Source organism: Fistularia commersonii, chromosome 23 (assembly GCF_037954325.1).
Source record: "Fistularia commersonii isolate RoL2024-O1a breed Wild chromosome 23, RoL_Fcom_v1.0, whole genome shotgun sequence".
Taxonomy (NCBI): domain Eukaryota; kingdom Metazoa; phylum Chordata; class Actinopteri; order Syngnathiformes; family Fistulariidae; genus Fistularia; species Fistularia commersonii.
Window position 1 is genome coordinate 4,130,273 of NC_141306.1, and position 17,902 is coordinate 4,148,174.

Here is a 17,902-nt window from a genome sequence, read left to right on the forward strand (position 1 = left end):
CCTACAAATGTGGTCATAGTAGCAGCTTGATAGTTCAAAAGCGAAGATCCCCAGTTGTCCGAGCTGTTCCAGTCGATTGTCGGAGTACTTCAGCTAATTTAAAAAGTTTCAAAGATCATTAAATTAAACTTTAAGTGGTGGGAAGACAGTCCGATGTCCATGGAGACTTGCTGCGTTCACAGCTTTCGGTGCGGAGTGTTGCTAAGTAACCGCAATAGTCTCGCACCCCGTCCAATTACAGCTGAAGAAACTTGTCACGTGGGCTAAACTAACCAATCAATGGATGGTCACTCTTTGTCGAAGTTGCTCAGACATTTCCAGTTCAAATTTCCTACCGAATTTTACGTGATACACATCGAACTTTGGTTTACTTATGAATTATATTTACAAGGGATTCGCGTGGGTTTCCTTATGGTAAGACGATTTTTTTTGCTCGTTGACGGGTCGGGCGCTGAATCGAGGTTAAACGCTCATGGTTAGCTAGTCAGCTCCAGCAACACACCGTTCTATTCTTTGCTAAGCTCTGCTAACATTCGTGTGTGGTGGCAATAATAACAGACTTCCTGATCATTACAGAGATATCGCAAAAAAAAAACAGAACTGACTGACGGATAAAACTCTCAAATGGTACTTTTGCTAACATTGTCCGAGTTTCTGTAACACTAGTCACTTTGTTGACTTGATATTGTTTTCAAATATCAGTGTTCAAAGTACCCTGAAGCAACGAGGGAGAATAGTTCAGAACACATTTGAATGAATTTGAAACAAGCTGAAAGTGTTTCCTTTGTAATATAGTTGCAGTCACTAACATCTATCGCTACTTTTGCATTTGTATCCCACACCTGTGTAATCTGTCCAAAAATCCATCAAGTTTTGTCTGCTCAGACAACAACCTGAGCCAAATGTCATCAATGTGAAAGTGTGACGTCACAAAGGGTGTATGACATCAGCTGGGGTTTTTGAGTCTGCTGTCTGAAAGACTGACTCGAGTCGCTCACTCGTATTTTATCTCTTGCAGAGTAAAGCCATGAGAACCCAGTCCAGTTCTTCTCCGATTCACGTCCACGTGAACGAAACCACACCGGTCCACGTGCATGTGAACAGATCGGGTCATACCAGGACCGCTCAGGTTAGATCCGCCACAAAGAACTTGTCTCTTTGAATCACTAAATTAGTCTTCTTGTTCATAACATCTACACTTTAATACGGCCGAAGAGGAAACAGAATCATCTGTATGATTCTAAGTTTTTATTGCTGGTTGTAAAGTTCTTTTTCTTTAATTTGCATTCTACACTGGTTTTGTAATTGTTACGTATTGTTTTCGTAAATTGACATTCACTTGTTCCCCCAACAGCTGTACATGATTGATTTTTAAAAACCCGAGGGAAAAACGAAAACATAGCCAGGGGCTATTTTTAACCTCAAATAATCAACAGCAATAACGTCAGAACGATCGAGAAGTTGCTAAAACAACAGCGACAAATTATCTGAGTATGACCATAACATTAGATTAGACTACAATAATAGCCTAAAATATTGTCCAAACATCCAGATTAAGTGCCTTGAAATCAACATGAAGTAGTAAATAGTAACAAAAAAGCTACAAATTAAATAGACAAAAAAATGGAGTGCATCAAAAAATGTGTCTTTGATAGGTAAAAACCAAAGGAGACGCAACAAAACTCCGTCCCATACCCAGTGTCAAAACTCGAGTGCCATGGGATCCTTCAGGAAATGTGCCCTTAGGGAACATGTCACAGCAGTGGGAGGTAAAACACCTGAAGGAAACCAGATCCCCTTTTACCCATCATCCAATCAGATCTTTAGGGTTAATAAATGTATGCATTTTTTCACCAAGGGGCCAACACAGCGTCTAGAGATCAAGCCTCCCCTCCATGACAATGAAGCTCAGCACTCACACAGTGCACCGCGCTTGTCTGAACTCACATCAGAACATGGTCAAGTCAGCCAGTACGAGAAGATCGACAGCTTGATTGACACCTTAATCACTGAAGTCAGCTCTCTAAAGAAAGAGGTCAGTCTCCTTTGAGTCACACGAGCCCCCGCTATCAGGTTCTTGTCAGGCTTGAAGCAGGAGAGAGACACTGATGCCGACTCCAGCCTCAGAAATATAAAACCCATCTCTATTAGGATTATCTTTGTGAACCATAAAGTTCTGAATGTTGTAGGCTGATATTGTGGAAAAGAGAAAATCACAAATGTCATTGAAAATTCTACAACCAACAATCTCCTTATCCTAAAGGTGCACCTGCTGGAGCGCCAGTCGGAGAAGCTGAATGCCTCCCAGCAGGTGATAGCCAAGCAGGAGGAAGAGCTCGCCGAGGTGACCAAGGAGCTGGAGGAGACCGAACGGGAAAACACACGACTCCGCCAGTCAATGGAGAAGATGCTGGAAGACATTGACTACACAAGGTAAATGTCTTATCAAACAATTAAAGGTCCCCTCAATATGGTGTGTTGGTTATCATGATTTACGTTCTTGCACAGATCAAACAAAGCCTGAGTAATCCTCCCCAGTGTGCGTTATTATTTGTAAAATTTTATGCTCGCTTCTTCAGAGGTGAGGCATATAACACAATATTGGGATTTGGTGCCTCGAGAGCTCACTGACACGTCTGTCAGCTGGTTGTCCTCCACTGATGTTTTGGCCAATATGAGAAGAACAATATTCTATAAGATGTAGTGTATATCTATACTCATAGCATATAGCCATGTGGTAACCCACCTTGTTTGGTGATTGATATTTGGCACTGATGCCCGAACCCACTTGGTAAAAATGTAAACCAACTATTTGAGAGCTCCTGTACGGCAAATAACATTTGTCAGAGATAAGATAGCAAACAGGGATTAGCATTGTTCTATTTCAGGACGAATAAACGGTGGCAAATTCAGTTGGTTCACAGATAGTGTTATCAGAAACAGAAGAATTCAAGAAACATGGCTCATCCATTTTGGATTATTTCACATTTTAGGCAGTAAACCATTTTGAATATTTCAATGATCTCCTTTAATTATTTGTTTAATGTATTTGCATGCCTGGACCTGGAGGTAATTTGATGTAAGAGGAAGACTCTTCTTATCTTCACAGACTGGAGACAGTCAGTCCTTCACCAGACAAAGACGCTCTGCTCAAGAAACTAATGGAGGCTGAACTGGATGGGACAGCAGCTGCCATGCAAGTGTCAGCCCTGCGAGAATCTGTTTCCAAAATGGACTGCACTCGTGCCAATGTGAGCATAAACTCAATATTTTACCTCATTATATAGCCTCAACATTAAAGTAATGAAAACAAATGTCAGATTCTAAATCCATGGCTTCAAGAAAACTGTCCATACTGTTATCTGGAACAAAGAAATTCCATCAAACGAATGAATATGAAAAGTATCTGCGATGGTAAAGAAGCAAAAAGGGCACAGGCAAGTAAGCAAGTAATATAAACACGTTTACAAAAATAGAAAACAGTGAAAATGTACAAATAATCAGTTTGGAAATTGGTTTTGAAAAAAACATTCATATAGAATACAGGAAAAGGAAAATATATGTGTTCAACTTTCGAGCTGATTTTTGCACGCACAGTGTTTTGCAGATAGACTTATATTAGCAGCAGGATCAAGTTTCTGAACAGTTATTCGCAATTGTTTTTGTATATGTCTGTGTACATCTGACCTCTGAACTTCGTGGTGTTTGCCGCCAAAGAAGCTATCGGGCTCAGAGCCGTCCGTCTTGGCCCTTCGAAAGGACCTGTTGGTGCAGAAACTGGACACGTTCGAGGCCACAAGCCGAAGTCTGCGACACCTACTCCGAGATTGCCGCGGGTCCCAGGTATCGTGCGAGAGCGCTTGAGCAGCGCAGTTCAACTTTCATGTCGCCAATGAATTTCACGTTATCTCAGGGTCCATTTATCAAGAGCAGGTCTAGACCAGCTATGTATCACATTCACAGAGAGTCAACAAATCCCGCGTGAGCAAGCACCTGGCGAAAGTGGCCAAGGCAAAACTAAAGAAAAGGAGCAGACTCAGGAAGAGCAGCTATCTGCCTCGACCGGTTGGGTCGAGACGAGCTAGGCAAGGCAAGGCAAGTTTAATAAATAGTCATTTTAAATAAAAATGCTTTCTATAGTGAAAATCTACTAAATGAGAGAAAGTAAGAGTATTTGTTGCGCCTCAGTTTGTGAATCAGCTGCTTGATCATAGCAACAATCGGGACAATCGTCAAGACCTTTTTAATAAAAGAACTATGTTAGAGAAGGTCACGCTAGATTTTCAGTCCTGATATATTCTTCTTTGCAGGGAATATATGTAAAAAAAACGAACTTAACTTTTCTCTAAGAAAAGTTGCAATAAGTTTGTTGGCATGTATCTAATCCTGACAAATGTTTAAGACAGTCATTAAAAGTAATAAAAAAAAACCAAATACTTTACTCTCTTTAGCTATTTTTTTCTAAAAGCAAACTTAACTTTTATATTAGAAAAGTTGCAGTTAGTTTGTTGGCATGTATCTAATCCTGACACATGTTTAAGACAGTCATTAAAATTAATTTAAAAAAAACAAATACTCTGCTCTCTTTATTTTTTTTTTCTACTGCACCTTCATATAGAATACACACAATTAAAGTGACTTATTTTTACTCCTTGTTTTAGCTCCTGTATTTCCATTGTTTTTCTTCCTTCCTTTTTTCGGGAGAAATCGAGCCCACAAAAGATCAGAAGTGCTTGTACTCTTTGTATTTCTACAAATGCATTTTTTCCCCGGAAGAGGCCTAAAACCTCAAAATGAATTCCCCCCATCTCGCTCAAAATGAATGGAAGAATATTGGACTATGTCTTCGCTGATGACGTTTGTTAACTGTTGTTACAGATGGAGTCAACCCGTCTGTCTGAGCTGAAGGACACATTGCACAGCAAACTCTCAGAGAGAGAAGCAGAAAATGCAGTGAGTGGAACAGAAGCTGGCTGGTAACATTTACTTAAACCAACATGATGCTTTTCTATTTTTCATACAGTCAGTCTGATCCTTATTTTATTTTTAATCGCTTTGTATCCCCCTTTGTATAAAAGATGTAATACAAATGAATTTCTCTCTTATTTTTTGTGCAGAATCTTGTGGTTGAACTTCAAGAGAAAGATAGAGAGATTCTAAATCTCTCCAGCCTTTTAGAGACTGAGAAGGTAATGTGTAACCTCCCACAAGACACATATAACTGAAGAATTTTACTCTAAGGTTTGGCCTTAGACCGTATACATGCAGGCTTTGTGACTAATGTCAACTGTGTTGAATTCTGGGAAATTTAGGACAATTCCAAGACCTCGGCTGATCTCACCAAGACTCTTGAATCGACAAGAGCCCGTCTACAGGGACAGCTCCGCAGCAAAGAAGCTGAGAACAACCGCCTCACTGTGCAGATAAAGGTTTGCCAAGTCTAACTTGTGCTATTATAGGGCACTGACTGTTCTGGCTTATTGTATTCTGATTTTCAAGCGTCCCAATCAAGCTAGCAAACCGAGTTCTTTTGCGTTTTGGTTCAGAACCTGGAGCGATCAGCCAACCAACAGAAGGCTGAGCGGGAACTTCTGTCTCACCAGCTGACCAGGCTAAAGCACCAGTCCACTTTTGACAAAGCTGCTCTGAAACGGGCCACACGGGCCCAGAAACAGCGAGCTGAGCGATGCCAGGACACTGCAGGCCAGCTGAGCTTCCAGCTGCTGGACATGGTGGGACCGAGTCAGAGAGAGGCCGGCAGATTTATCTAACAAGCTCTGCATTCTTCTTTCCTTTTCCCGGCTGTTCCCCCTTCAGGGGTCACCGCAGCGAGTCATCTGCTTCCATCTCTCCCGATCCTCTGCATCCTCTTCTCTCGTTGATTCACGTATAAAAAACAAGCCACAGGCATCTGACGGTGTCTGAAAAATCAAGCCAGAATATCCGTGACACTTGAATTTATTTTGATTTCAACAGGAGAAGCAGGTGGCAGACGCGTTGTCAGCAGCAGAAACATGGCAAAACCGCCACGCCCAAGAATTAAACGACAAGAGTAAACTGGAGCTTGAGCTGTCTCGGCTGAACAGGTAGATACAGACAAGAACTGCACCTGGCCTCTTGTCTACTTACACTGATGTGACCTGGCCTGCACATTTTAGGTTATGATTCCTTTACGTAGTTTTTGATCGGATGCGGGTTTCTATCCAGCTCTGCTTGTAACACATTTAGAATTCATACAAACGCTCGCCAGTTTCGGACATTTGTACGATAATGATCGGATTTGTTTCGGTGCGAAAACGTAATATGGGGGCGTTTTTTTGCAGCCGCGTCACCGAGCTGACTGAGAAGCTGCAGAGCACAGAGGACGAGGGCAGAGCAGAGAGAGAAGCCTTGCTGGATCGGCTGCACGGACTGAATAAACAGAGTGCTGAAGCCAAACTGGAGAACCAGTCCCTCAAGGTGAAGCGTATTTTAAAGGATATTTCATCATTTGTATAGACTGTGAATGCAGTCACAAAGATGCCAATAATATGAAAACTTGTGTTTTAAAAACTCAACACTATGGTCTTTTTTTTTTTTTTTTTTTTTTTAGGATTTGTGTATGGGATAATATGCTGATTTTTTTTTTTTTTTTACTATCAGCAGTTTCGCATTGGTGGTTTTGGCCTCAGTTTTTTCATGATGCATAGGCTATATCTACATCGGACATGTCAAGGGTGTATACACACTCTTAATTATACTTCCAGCTCTCCCTTCGGGGGTTGCTACAGTGAATCATCTGGCTCCATCTCCAACGACTAATTAAATATTAAATAGGTATGAGAATTTATAAAGGCAACATGAAAAACGCCTACTATATCAACAAATGCCGATACTTAAATAGCAGAATCAGAATTTGAGGTTGCTACATTGTCATTTTACCTCACTATCTAATGATACTTTATTCAATATGGCATCATTTTATGTTACTAATTTAACATTTATAACATTTGGGAATCATTTGACTGGGGTCTTTTCAAGGCAGTGTGTAGTCTTTGGTTTGGCAGGGTATGTTTTCAGTTCTGGAACGACTGCAAGACAGTACAGCCATTAAGTTTGCAACATCCACACACCTGGATATGTTTGAAGGCAAATACTCTGACCGTATCAACTGCAATGATAGTGCAGACAGAAGGTTATCAAGATCTTTAGGCCTTTTATGGACAAGACAAAAATCCCTATCAGCCCGATTGCATTTGAAATGATGCAGACATCCCTGTAACTGACTCCAAATTTAGTAACACAAGCAACTCAGATGAGATACCAATAATTTAGTTTTTCTGTTCTATGTTGGCCCTAAACTGACACTTTTAATCTAGTTATTTAATACAGTCACATAGAAACATGTTTTTCTCAATTACTCCTCGTTTTTATCTTATGTAATGCCCCTCCCACCCTCGTTTTTACTCTTAATCACGTTATAGTGACTTGCAGCGCATTAATAGACATGGATCATTCTGTTAATTCAATAAGCTCTGACGCATTATGTTCCTGTTAGGCTACAACATCTGCACTTGAGGAGAAGCTGGCTCTGTCTCTGTCTGAGCTCCAAGAGGTCAAAGCTTCTGTCAAGCAATATGAAAGCCTGCTGGAAAGCTACAAGCTTCAGGTATGTGTTTGCCTGTTGCAGTCGTGGTCCACTGTTATCCAAAAATGTGAATTCAGTACTTCTCTTTTAAACAACATTTACAGGTGGGAAAAACCCAGGCTGAGGCAGAGGAGTACCGGACTCAGCTAGCTAAGGTAGAAATCGAGGCCCAGGCAGTACGTGCAGAAGTGGACATGGAGATAGAGCAGGTGCGCAAGGATATGCTGGGACAGCTGGCAGAGCTGGAGCCTCTTCCTGAAGCCTTAAGATACTCCCAGGTCCAGCTGAAGGAAGCACAGGAAAGGTCACAGAGCCAGGAGAGGCACAATGTGGAGCTCAGCGCAGCTCTGAAAGAACTCCACCTGAAGGTCACCACACATCTGTGTTCAACACTTTCAATTGAATAACGTGACTTAAGCAGTATTTATGGAAAATATAGTTGTAATAAAAATAATTTCCAGACTATTGAGCACACCTGAATATAAGCCGCGCTGTCTAAAAATAACTGATGGAATATTTGTGTACATATATAAGCTGCACTTCTCCATAAGCCGCAGGTGTTCACATTGTAACATTAGATATTTACACAGAAAGATGTTACACAGAAACATTTTTAGCTGTTAGCTGACCGCTAACTTTGTCTTCCTCCTGCACGCTAAAACCATTATCGTCATCTTCCTCGGTGTCGGAATTGAACGACCTCAAAATTTCACGGTAATTTCATTGGTCCGATGTGGCGCGGCTAAATGTTTTGGCGGCATGAAGCTCGTTACCCCAAAATAATCTGAAAATTACACGCATCATTGTTTAAGCTGCAGTGTGAAAAAAGTAGCGGCTTATAGTTAGGAAAATATGGTACAGTAATAATTGAATTGGTCGACAGTATTTTTTGCTTTTGCAAACGAAAGATGCAGGGATTTTTTTTTTTGTGTGTGTTCACTGAATATTGCATTTGTGCCAATCACCTAATGAGGTATTTATCACATGCTGTATCAGGTGGAGACTCAGGAAGGCCAGGTGGAGCTTCTCAGACAGAAGAACAAGATGCTGCTAGAGGAGAATAGAAAACAACAGCATCAAGTAGAGAATCTAGAAAGGTCTGTTACCCATTGATGCCAGATTGGCTTCAATTTGTCTAGATTTGCTTTGTCCATATTTTACAGCAGCACAATGTCTGATATGATCCACACCAGCATCTTTTTTTCCAGCTGTTTTTATTTGAGTATTATTTCCTTAAATTTTTTTCTTTGATTTTGTACACATTTCAGATTATACATAGAACTGCTCAGAGAGTGTCTATCTATTGTTGCTGTTTTTTGCACTTTTGATTAGTGGTATATATTTCTATATTTTTCATTACTGTGAATCATATTAACTTGAAAAATAAGGCTATGAACTGTAATTACTACATCCATATCTTCTGTTTATGTTACCAACAATACACTTTGGTATTATTTGAATTAGACCAGGTGCAATTTGGTTTTGAAAAAAAAAGCCAGAATGACAAATTGGACAAAATTTTCAATTTAAAACCTTTTTTTAGAATTTTTTCAAATTTGTTTATTTCAATCAAATTTTCAGCCTCATTTATACAGACAAATAACATGACCTGTGAACACATCATCCATCCTAGTGAAAAATAAAATATGTAAGACAGTTAGCTTCTTTTCAACTTTTAGAAAACTGGAGGCAGCTAGCAGGGAGAAAAGTGATCTGCAGTCAGTCATCACCAAACGAGATGAGATGATCCATGCCAATCAGCTGCGTCTAGATGAGAAAAAAAGGGAGTGTTCCTCACTGAGCCGAAGGCTGGAAGAGGCTTTGGATGATGCTCGCCAACAGGTAAGTGACAAAGAGCGAGTAGAGTTGGGCTATATCCAGAAACCCGATAGCGTCACATGACAAATGTGTGTCCTTGCTTAACTATGAGAATATTTTGTGTTCCACCTTCCCATGCCACCACCCATTAATACAGTTCAATTCCCTGTGTCTATCTTCAGATTAATGAGACCAGAGAAAGGGCTGTAACAAAACAGCGTTCCTCACAGGCCAAGATACTTGACCTTGAGACCCAACTCAGCAGGACCAGCTCCGAAATCAACCAAATGAGACGCTGCAAAGACGAGGTAAACGAGTCCCGAAACCGAGAAAACTGATTCTCTACGAACGAACTTTTATCTACCGCTGGCGTTTCTGCCGTTCAGGTGGAGCGGCGCTACCAGAGCCGACTTCAAGACTTAAGAGATCGTCTGGAGCAGTCAGACGGCACAAACCGAAGCCTGCAGAGCTACGTCCAGTTCCTTAAAGCCTCCTATGCCAATGTGTTTGGAGACCCACTTCTAAGCAGCTCGATGCGTGTAACCTAACCCATATAAAGACTTTGCCATTTGGTATTAAAAAAAAAACAAAACTACCCACATTCCATGACAGTATCATATTTTTGTTTGTTAATTTGGGCTTTTGAAGGTGTTTAAAAAAAAAACTAAACAGTGTTTTGTTGCGTGAAGAGCAACAGTGTCTTCTAGCATCTTTTAGAATGCTAGACGCGTTCTGGCAAGGTAATGCAGCCTGCTGGTGTTATCAGGACTGTAAAACAGAATATTCTGAAAAGGGAAGGTCTGTCCTTGAGTGACATGTGGGTTCACTGTCACCTGCCTGCCACAAATTGTCCATATTTCTGACTGGAATGTCATTCTGTCACCTAGACCCCAGATTATATGAATATTAACTGCTTTGGCACCAGTGGTACATCAGATGTGTCCATTCTTAAAATATGCTGCAATACTTTGGGTCTTGGGAAGATTTCATGTTGATGCAGTGTAAATATTCTTTCCATTGACCAAGAAAAATGTCTGTTTAGAGAGTAAGGTCAATTGGAGTTGGAGCTGCCAGGCAAGAGGTCTGGAGGAAGACCAAAAAGAAGATTTATGGACTTAGTGAGAGAGGATATGAAGGTAGCTGGTGTGAGAGAGGAGGATACAGAGAATAGGGTTTGATGGAGAAAGTTGATTCACAGTGGTGACCCCTGAAGGGAAAAGCCAAAAGAAGAAGAAGAGAGTCAGGTCATTCTACGTAGTTAGGATGTGGCACAAAGATGGGGATACACAGCAGCACCAAATTAAACGCTGTCACTTATAAAACACTAGGATATATAAAATTGTCATTGCTTAAGTCACACCTGCTTCATCTTAGGGAAATTTGTTGCATTTCTATCCCTGTAGAAGGTCTGTTGACACGTTGATCCATATGGATCTTCCCTGTGCAGGTTTCCGTTTTTGCAAAATTATGAAAACAAATAAGTCGACTTTGTTTTATTCTGTTTTGCACCATGATACAGAGAAATGCTTTTTGTCGACTTGTAAGAAAAGCAATTTTTCCACTAAAAGGCTTTTAGAAGTCTGTCAAGAAATATGTAGCAAGAGAGCATAATTGCTTCGAAGTCAGTAATTTATTGTGTTCAGTTATAATGGTCTAAAAGCTAGCCAATGATTGTGATTGAAATATCCCTTTTCTCTTGCCTTTGTGACACTGCTGCGTTTTTGAATCAGTGCTACATGCTGTGTGATTAACTGGAACGAACCCATTGCTTGTGCACCAAGCGCTTTAAAACAGGACTACTTCACATAAAAGCAGCACTTTGTTGGTACTCCATTGCATAGTGTACCTTTTATTATTTTTACAAACTTAGACACATGATAAATACTGTAGATACGATTTGAGAACGTCTCAGGTTTCACATGATCATGATTTTGCTTTCAAAGAGGCAGCACACATTTCATTCGCACCAATTCACTTAAACTTGACATCCAAAGAAATGTCATTTTCAATGCTTTTCTGCAGTTTATTTTCAGTCTAAATCAAACTAATGTTACTTGTCAGAAATGTCAAAATTACACAACGATGCATGTTGGATTCACCTGCACTCAAATGCACTCCTGTTGTGTGACTATGGTGCTGCAAACACTGGTGCTATAAGTGTCCTTTGTCTCAAACACAGCAATGTTTATTTCTTACACTGATTTAATTGTAGTTGCATATATGCATATAAGGCTATAATTGATTGATAACCCATATGAGTAACTTAACAGCTGTAATTAAACAAAGTCATTCTCCTAAGGAAGCCCAACTGACTGTAAATCAATGTGTCTTTTACTTTGTCATAAAAGGAATTGAACACTTCTGGAATTTTTCATTTGTTTATTATCCAAATGGTGTGTCCAATTCATGATTTGAAATTCCCAAAAAAGAAACACAGCATGTAGACCTGAAGAGAATCTGTTTCCATACGCTGGTATGCACACGGACACTGAGACGGCATTTCAGTAATGGAAAAAACAGACTATGGATTAATTCTCCAAAGTTGTAACTCAGGCACAGATGATCTGTTGTGCGATCGTCCTCATGGCAGTCAGCTGATGAGACTGCTGCTGAGCAAGAACTGTGATTAGCATAGATATTCTCGAATCAAAGCATCAGCTGTGGGCAAAGCAAAAGAAAAAGTAACCTTATAAGTACATTGAGTGAACATTTGCGTGCCTCTAATATTTTGTGGTTGGAACACTTTATTTTCACTTTGCTTCCGTTTAATGCACTATTTGAAAGAATTCATAATAAAGATCATCTTTGTTTCCTTGCAGCCCATCCATTTACTTTCAAAAACACAGTTGGTTAATTGGAAACCGTTCACTCCATTGCGTCCCTGAGTTTACAATATGCCGAATAGATGATGAATGATTAAATTTTTTTTTTCTAAATTTTGTGTTTTACCTCTTCTTACTTCAACAGGACCTTGATGAAAAGCACTTTATAGATACATTTACCATATATATTTAACATTATATGGCAAAGTAATGCAGCAATTTGAAAGCAAAACAATTTAGGTCAATGATTTTGGTATCAGACACTTTTTAAGTTCACATTTTCGAATGAAGTATACAAAAAGTCACCAAAAATCAAGTAGACTTATTTTTTTTTCTGCTAATCAAAACATCAAATGTTCTGTGTATGGACATGCGCAGAATCGTACCCGAAGTGAGATCGGAATTAATCGGCGATCTTCGTACAGCTGCAGAAATGACGTCACATATGTTGAAAAAAAAAAAAAAGCAGTCCTCCCAGACAGCAGCAGCCTCATCTCTCGTCGATCCGCCTCAGCAGCCACCGCTTCGAAAGCTTCGTCGAAAACAAACCGAGGTAATTAATCGTTGTAATTCACTGGTGCTTGATTCAATAGAAAAGGGCGCAATGTAATGCGTGTTTTGCTATTTGAACCTATTTTAGAATTTAAATTGTCTTGACCTGCTTTGAATGTGGGTCGCTAGCCTGTTAGCCAGTCTTAGCTAGCTGCAGGTATTTGCTATTGTTAATTGATATTTACTCACCGGCCGATGGAGTCAAGTGAACGAAAACACGTATCTGCTCCACATTTCAAACAATCTAGTGGTTATATTTTCGAAATTCAAACCATTCGCCCCGCACCGACGTTGGCATTACGACGTTAGGGTCATCCGTTGAACTATGTCGTATGCAGAATTTGTATTTGTTACATTGTAATTTCTAAGAATTGACTCATCTGTCACCCCATCGTTCCCCCCGGATATGTAAATGTGATTTATATCATTAAAGGAAATCCGACTGCTCTTATCTCGAACTGTTGTTCGTTAGATTACTGTAACCGGCGTCAAAATGAGATGGTCTTTTCTCCATTTGCTTTCATTTGCAATCGGCGAGCTTCTCGCATCGTGAGAATATGGATTTCTATGAAGACTTAAAGCGAATTAGACATCGAAATGTTGTGCAGCCGCTTTAGCCTGTCGACCATGGCTGAGTGGGAGCCGCCCAGTGCAGCCGCATACCTTTGGACACATGGCCCCAGCTGTCAGCCCTCTTTTTACACACGGGCAGTAACCGTGTTAATAACTAACACCTTTCGCATTTTGTCGAGGGGGTGAGTTGTCTCTAGCGACGTGGGCGTAGGGCCATGGATGCTGGTAATGTTAAAAATGTGAGATCTGCGTATTAAGATTGCTGCCCACATCTATTGCATGTGGGTGTTATCTCACACCCCCGGGGCAAAGTGGCCCTGCAAACTGCCCTTTCTGCTTGAGATGAGATGAGATGAGAACAACTTTATTAATCCCGAAGGAAATTGTTGTGCCAGAGTTTCAAGTAAAAAAAAAACATAACAGTAATAGATAATAGTAGAAAGGAGGAAGAATAAGAAATACAATGAAATATGAATTGTCTTAACTCCTGGCACCACTTAACTTGTGGTGTCAAACTCCCTTGACCTTTTTTCTGAGGATTTCTGAGCTGGGAAGATGAAATATTTGGGATAACCCCTATATAAGTTGAGAGATATTGGCATCCTGGAAGCCTAAAGCATTATGCCAAAAATGTTGTGATGAACATGAATGGGAATCCTTGCCCCCCCTCTTTTTGTAGTGTACTGCAGTATTTTGTATTCTGGTTGGAATGACTGAAGACTGATATGGAAGGTTAAAATGGCAATTATTTCAATGAACTTTTATCAATTTTGATCAAGCGTGTTTCGATTTTATCGATCTTCAGATCTTTAAATTTTTCCCTATTGTTCTTGCTGGATTGGAAAAACAGTTGCAATAATGGACTCTTTTTTTTAAATAGAAGTCCAACTTAAAGTTGTGTACCAGGTTTGTCTTAAGCGAAATAAGAGTAATGGAATTATATGTCATGGAATATTGAAACATTTGAAAGCATGCATTTGGGGAAAATATTGATCAAATGAAATCATTCTGACTAGATTTAGTCTCCTGGTGCTTCTAAATGTCAGTTTTGATAAGCTTTGTTATGACAGATGGGCCAAGTGTAAGTCAGTAGTGACATGATCATTCAGGTGAAATGCTCACAGCAGTAAATACTATGTATGGAGACTCTTAAGTTATATTTTTATCTCGTGTGGCATGGCATTGCATAACACAAAATTCACTGAAATCCATCCCATCATCCAAACCAAGATCCAAAATTTCCAATGAACAAGTATCTGGCGACAGGGGCTGTCAGAGAACGTTGATCCACTGGCTTACACATTGCTAGCCAGTATTTTTTTAGAGAACCACCTGCCAAGTTCAGCGCGTATCTTCAAAAAAATTAAGTCCTATCCTGCCTTTTAAAATTGTTCTAGTTTTATTCATCCTTTATTCATGCAAGTGCTTTGAAATGCAGTTTCACAAACCCGGCAGCCAAAAACTGAATAGAAAAGTGAATGTTTATCAGTCCATTCAAACTCCAAGAACACAAGGTGATGCCAAGGGTATCTTAGTTGTAGCTGACTGATCTATTTTTGCGTTAAAACTGGAAAAACAGAAGATTCATGTGTGTATTTTTGCAATGGAATTTAGTTAAGAAACTAAGGTACATGAAATCATTAGGGGAATAAAAAAAAAAATCCAACTGCAATGTGTTTTTAAGAATTACAACATTGACATTTCTTCTTTAATGATGTGGTTTATTGAAAGGTACACCTTATATTATTGACTTCATCAAATTCTGACCGGACTGTAAAATAAAACTCGACAGTATCTTGCATGGCTAACAAAAAATATGAGTTTTGATAAGCAATAAATGTCTTTTTAACTCCCATTCAAAGCAGCTTTGTGCAAAAGCTCATTGTGGAAGCCATGTGAAAATAGTTCAAACACAGATTGATGGCAAATTTTTTCATTGGTATAGAAAGACTTACGGGGGCCTTTTCTAGGATGTTGAGTTTTTACTGTCGAAACCATGTATGCAGAATCTGTTGACAGTCTACATGGTACATTTGTCATCACTTGGCAGCAGGTAATGTTCTTGCATAAGGAGTGGTGTGTGTTCATTTGTCAGATCCTGAAGCAGTAACAGTAATGTTTTCTAGTGTTGTGGGGAAAATAAGCTGAGCACAGAACCCTGGCCTGAAACTAATGGAATATAGGAAAGGAAGGCGACTGGGACCACTCTGCGTAAAATATTCAGACTCCAGACTCCACAGGCCAAATAATACGTCTCCTAGCTGCCCCATTTTAATCTGACTGCATTTTAGTCAACAGTCATATAAATATTTCAATGCATATCGTTCACCACATTAAAAATTTCAAAGTCAGAAGAATCTTTTAGATATTTTTCTTTTTTGGAAAGGTAAATGTGCTTAGTCACCTTAGCACACAGGGCTTAGCACACAGGGATGAATACATTTTCCATTTGTGCTGACACTCTTGTCCAATCAGTCCTAGCCTTTTCATTATTTGGCATTGGGAAACTGGTTGTGCTGGATATGATTTCTTCCTCTGGTTTTATTGTAATGTAGCGCTGTGGATACACATATATGATACTGGTTTCAGAAAAAAAGACAAACTTAGCATGGTGAGTTATGTTATTTTTGCAGTCAGCTCTGTGCTTAATATTTTGAGTCTAGTGGTGTCAACAATTTCCTTCGGGATAAATAAAGTTGTTCTTATTCTTATTGACTCTTCAGTTGCTGCTGACACTGTTTTTCATCACCATTCGACCAATTACTTAAGAATTATCTTTGATCAAACTAACCTGTAATTTATCCGACAGTAGACCTTAAGTCATTGATAAAAGCTCTGCTGTTGACTGAATAATGAGGAATGAAACTGACTGATTCTATTGGAAACATCAATGGTTATTGGATTGTCCGTTGCAAACGTGCACGTTTAATTGAACCAGTTTTGTCTGTGTGTGTTTGTCATTCCGTGTGTCGAGCCTGCTAGCTCATTGTCATTCTACTGTGGGTGCAGGATGCTTGCCCGACATTTGGGAGACACTCAGGGAGTCAAGTGCTCCATTTCGAATGTATGATGAACCTTAATGTATTGACTGCTGAGACATTATCACCATGAGCTCAATGTTTTCCTGTTAGAGCGGCTTGTTATTCCGATGGCCCGCCACCGAATCCCTCTCATTGTGTGCGTGTTTGTGTGTGTGTCCTCTCTTCGACCCAGCGCTCGCATAATGACAACATGTATTAAACCTAAAGTCTCAGTAACAAGTGCTTTTTTGTCTGTGTCTGTTTTGGCTTTGCACCGCACAGGAGAGAGCTTTCTAGATAGATGTAAGGCAACGGTACTGTACTTTTGCTGAGTAAAGGGATGGGGGAGGAGGGATGGTGCAGAGAGCGACGCATGGGCTGGGCCACATCTTGCCAATGCGTCAGTCTATGCGGTGGAGTAGCATACTCTTAAGTGGACTGGTCCAGTGTGTTGTGCGTCGGGTGGCACACACTTTGACTTCGCCTCAGATGTAGAGCTCTGATCAGCTAAGGGACGTAGAAGACCTGAGGATCCAGGTTGCAAAGATCCAATGTGTGTATACTGTGGCTTCGCTTCTTTCTCATTTTTACGTTGTCAAAGTCATATCTGTCCGCTCTGAATTGTATGCAAAGTGCACGTATCCGTGACTTTCCTCTATTGTCATGCTCTGAATAGGATGTTAGATGTTATACCATATGCTTTTATTCCTGTTACATCCTTTGCATGAAAAATGTGCTGTTTTCTTTTTTTCTTTTTTCCTTTACTACTGACTGCTTACAGATGTTGGACATAGTAGTAGGGCTAAGTTGTGGATACATACATTGTATCCATCCCTTTATCTGGCCATATATCAATTAACAGAAAAAAAGTATTTGCGTCCCGGTTCTACAAATGTGAATAATTTTCGGGTTCTATACGTTTCTATGGCTGTCAGTTTAGTGTCTTTGGTTTGTGTATATTTGAGCACACCGTGCTTGATTTTGGGAACCTGACATGTTGTACAGTTTTGTAATATTTTCTTAGATAAATCAACTCATCTACAACATAGTCTGATCAATAATAATCGATGGATGTTGTTAATGCCTAAATTAAGCTAGAAATCTTGAGCAGCAACTTTCTGGGCATTGCTTTCATCAAAATACTATTAAGTGTGTATTGACTGAAACTTTGAATGAATGAAATTGAGAAAAATCAAATCTGAAACTGCAACTATTTGACTAAATTACTATTGAATTCACAAGTCTCATTCACCATGAAAGATTACAAATTAAACACAGTAACCCTTTGAAGACCCTTGTTGATAGGATGCCAGTCGACCAAAGTTCTTTTTGATAATGAGGAAACCATTCTGCAACCAGTTAACTCTGGTTAATCGGATAAGTGTCGTGCTTTAGCTGTGCAGCAACAGATACAGCCATGATGTTCCCAAGTTTGCTTGTGCATACACTTGTTGCACTCGTGACATCAAAGATAATTATCTTAATCCTAT

At 39.8% G+C, this 17,902-nt stretch overlaps 2 protein-coding genes across 8 annotated transcripts in view; both read left to right on the forward strand.

Annotated features, from left to right (window-relative positions):
• Positions 1 to 308: 308 nt before the first annotated feature.
• Positions 309 to 12,344, forward strand: odf2a (outer dense fiber of sperm tails 2a). Of its 3 annotated transcripts, none has more exons than XM_086170970.1 (19): positions 309 to 414; positions 1,019 to 1,129; positions 1,656 to 1,769; positions 1,859 to 2,035; positions 2,264 to 2,433; positions 3,110 to 3,251; positions 3,718 to 3,843; positions 4,879 to 4,953; positions 5,118 to 5,189; positions 5,313 to 5,429; positions 5,547 to 5,732; positions 5,977 to 6,086; positions 6,324 to 6,459; positions 7,538 to 7,648; positions 7,732 to 7,995; positions 8,624 to 8,724; positions 9,307 to 9,469; positions 9,628 to 9,753; positions 9,832 to 12,344. In XM_086170970.1, the coding sequence occupies exons 1-19, from the start codon at positions 412 to 414 to the stop codon at positions 9,991 to 9,993; spliced, it is 2,466 nt and encodes an 821-aa protein (XP_086027096.1). In that variant the 5' UTR covers positions 309 to 411; the 3' UTR covers positions 9,994 to 12,344. The 3 variants fall into 3 exon arrangements, with proteins under 3 accessions (XP_086027096.1, XP_086027098.1, XP_086027097.1); XM_086170972.1 differs by having other exon boundaries at positions 5,604 to 5,732; XM_086170971.1 differs by having other exon boundaries at positions 3,721 to 3,843.
• A 393-nt stretch (positions 12,345 to 12,737) lies between these two features.
• The window catches only part of sptan1 (spectrin alpha, non-erythrocytic 1), a 34,254-nt gene continuing 29,089 nt past the window's right edge, over positions 12,738 to 17,902 (forward strand). For all 5 annotated transcript variants that reach the window (XM_086171007.1, XM_086171008.1, XM_086171009.1 and 2 more), the window contains exon 1: positions 12,738 to 12,820. The gene's annotated coding sequence lies outside the window, so the exon portion shown is untranslated. The remainder of the gene's footprint in view (positions 12,821 to 17,902) is intronic.

Bases quoted from the DNA above. Each gene is read 5' to 3' on its own strand.
- odf2a (XM_086170970.1), top strand. The intron at 5,733-5,976 runs GTGGGACCGAGT...TGATTTCAACAG, and splicing joins GCTTCCAGCTGCTGGACATG to GAGAAGCAGGTGGCAGACGC. The intron at 9,754-9,831 runs GTAAACGAGTCC...TCTGCCGTTCAG, and splicing joins TGAGACGCTGCAAAGACGAG to GTGGAGCGGCGCTACCAGAG.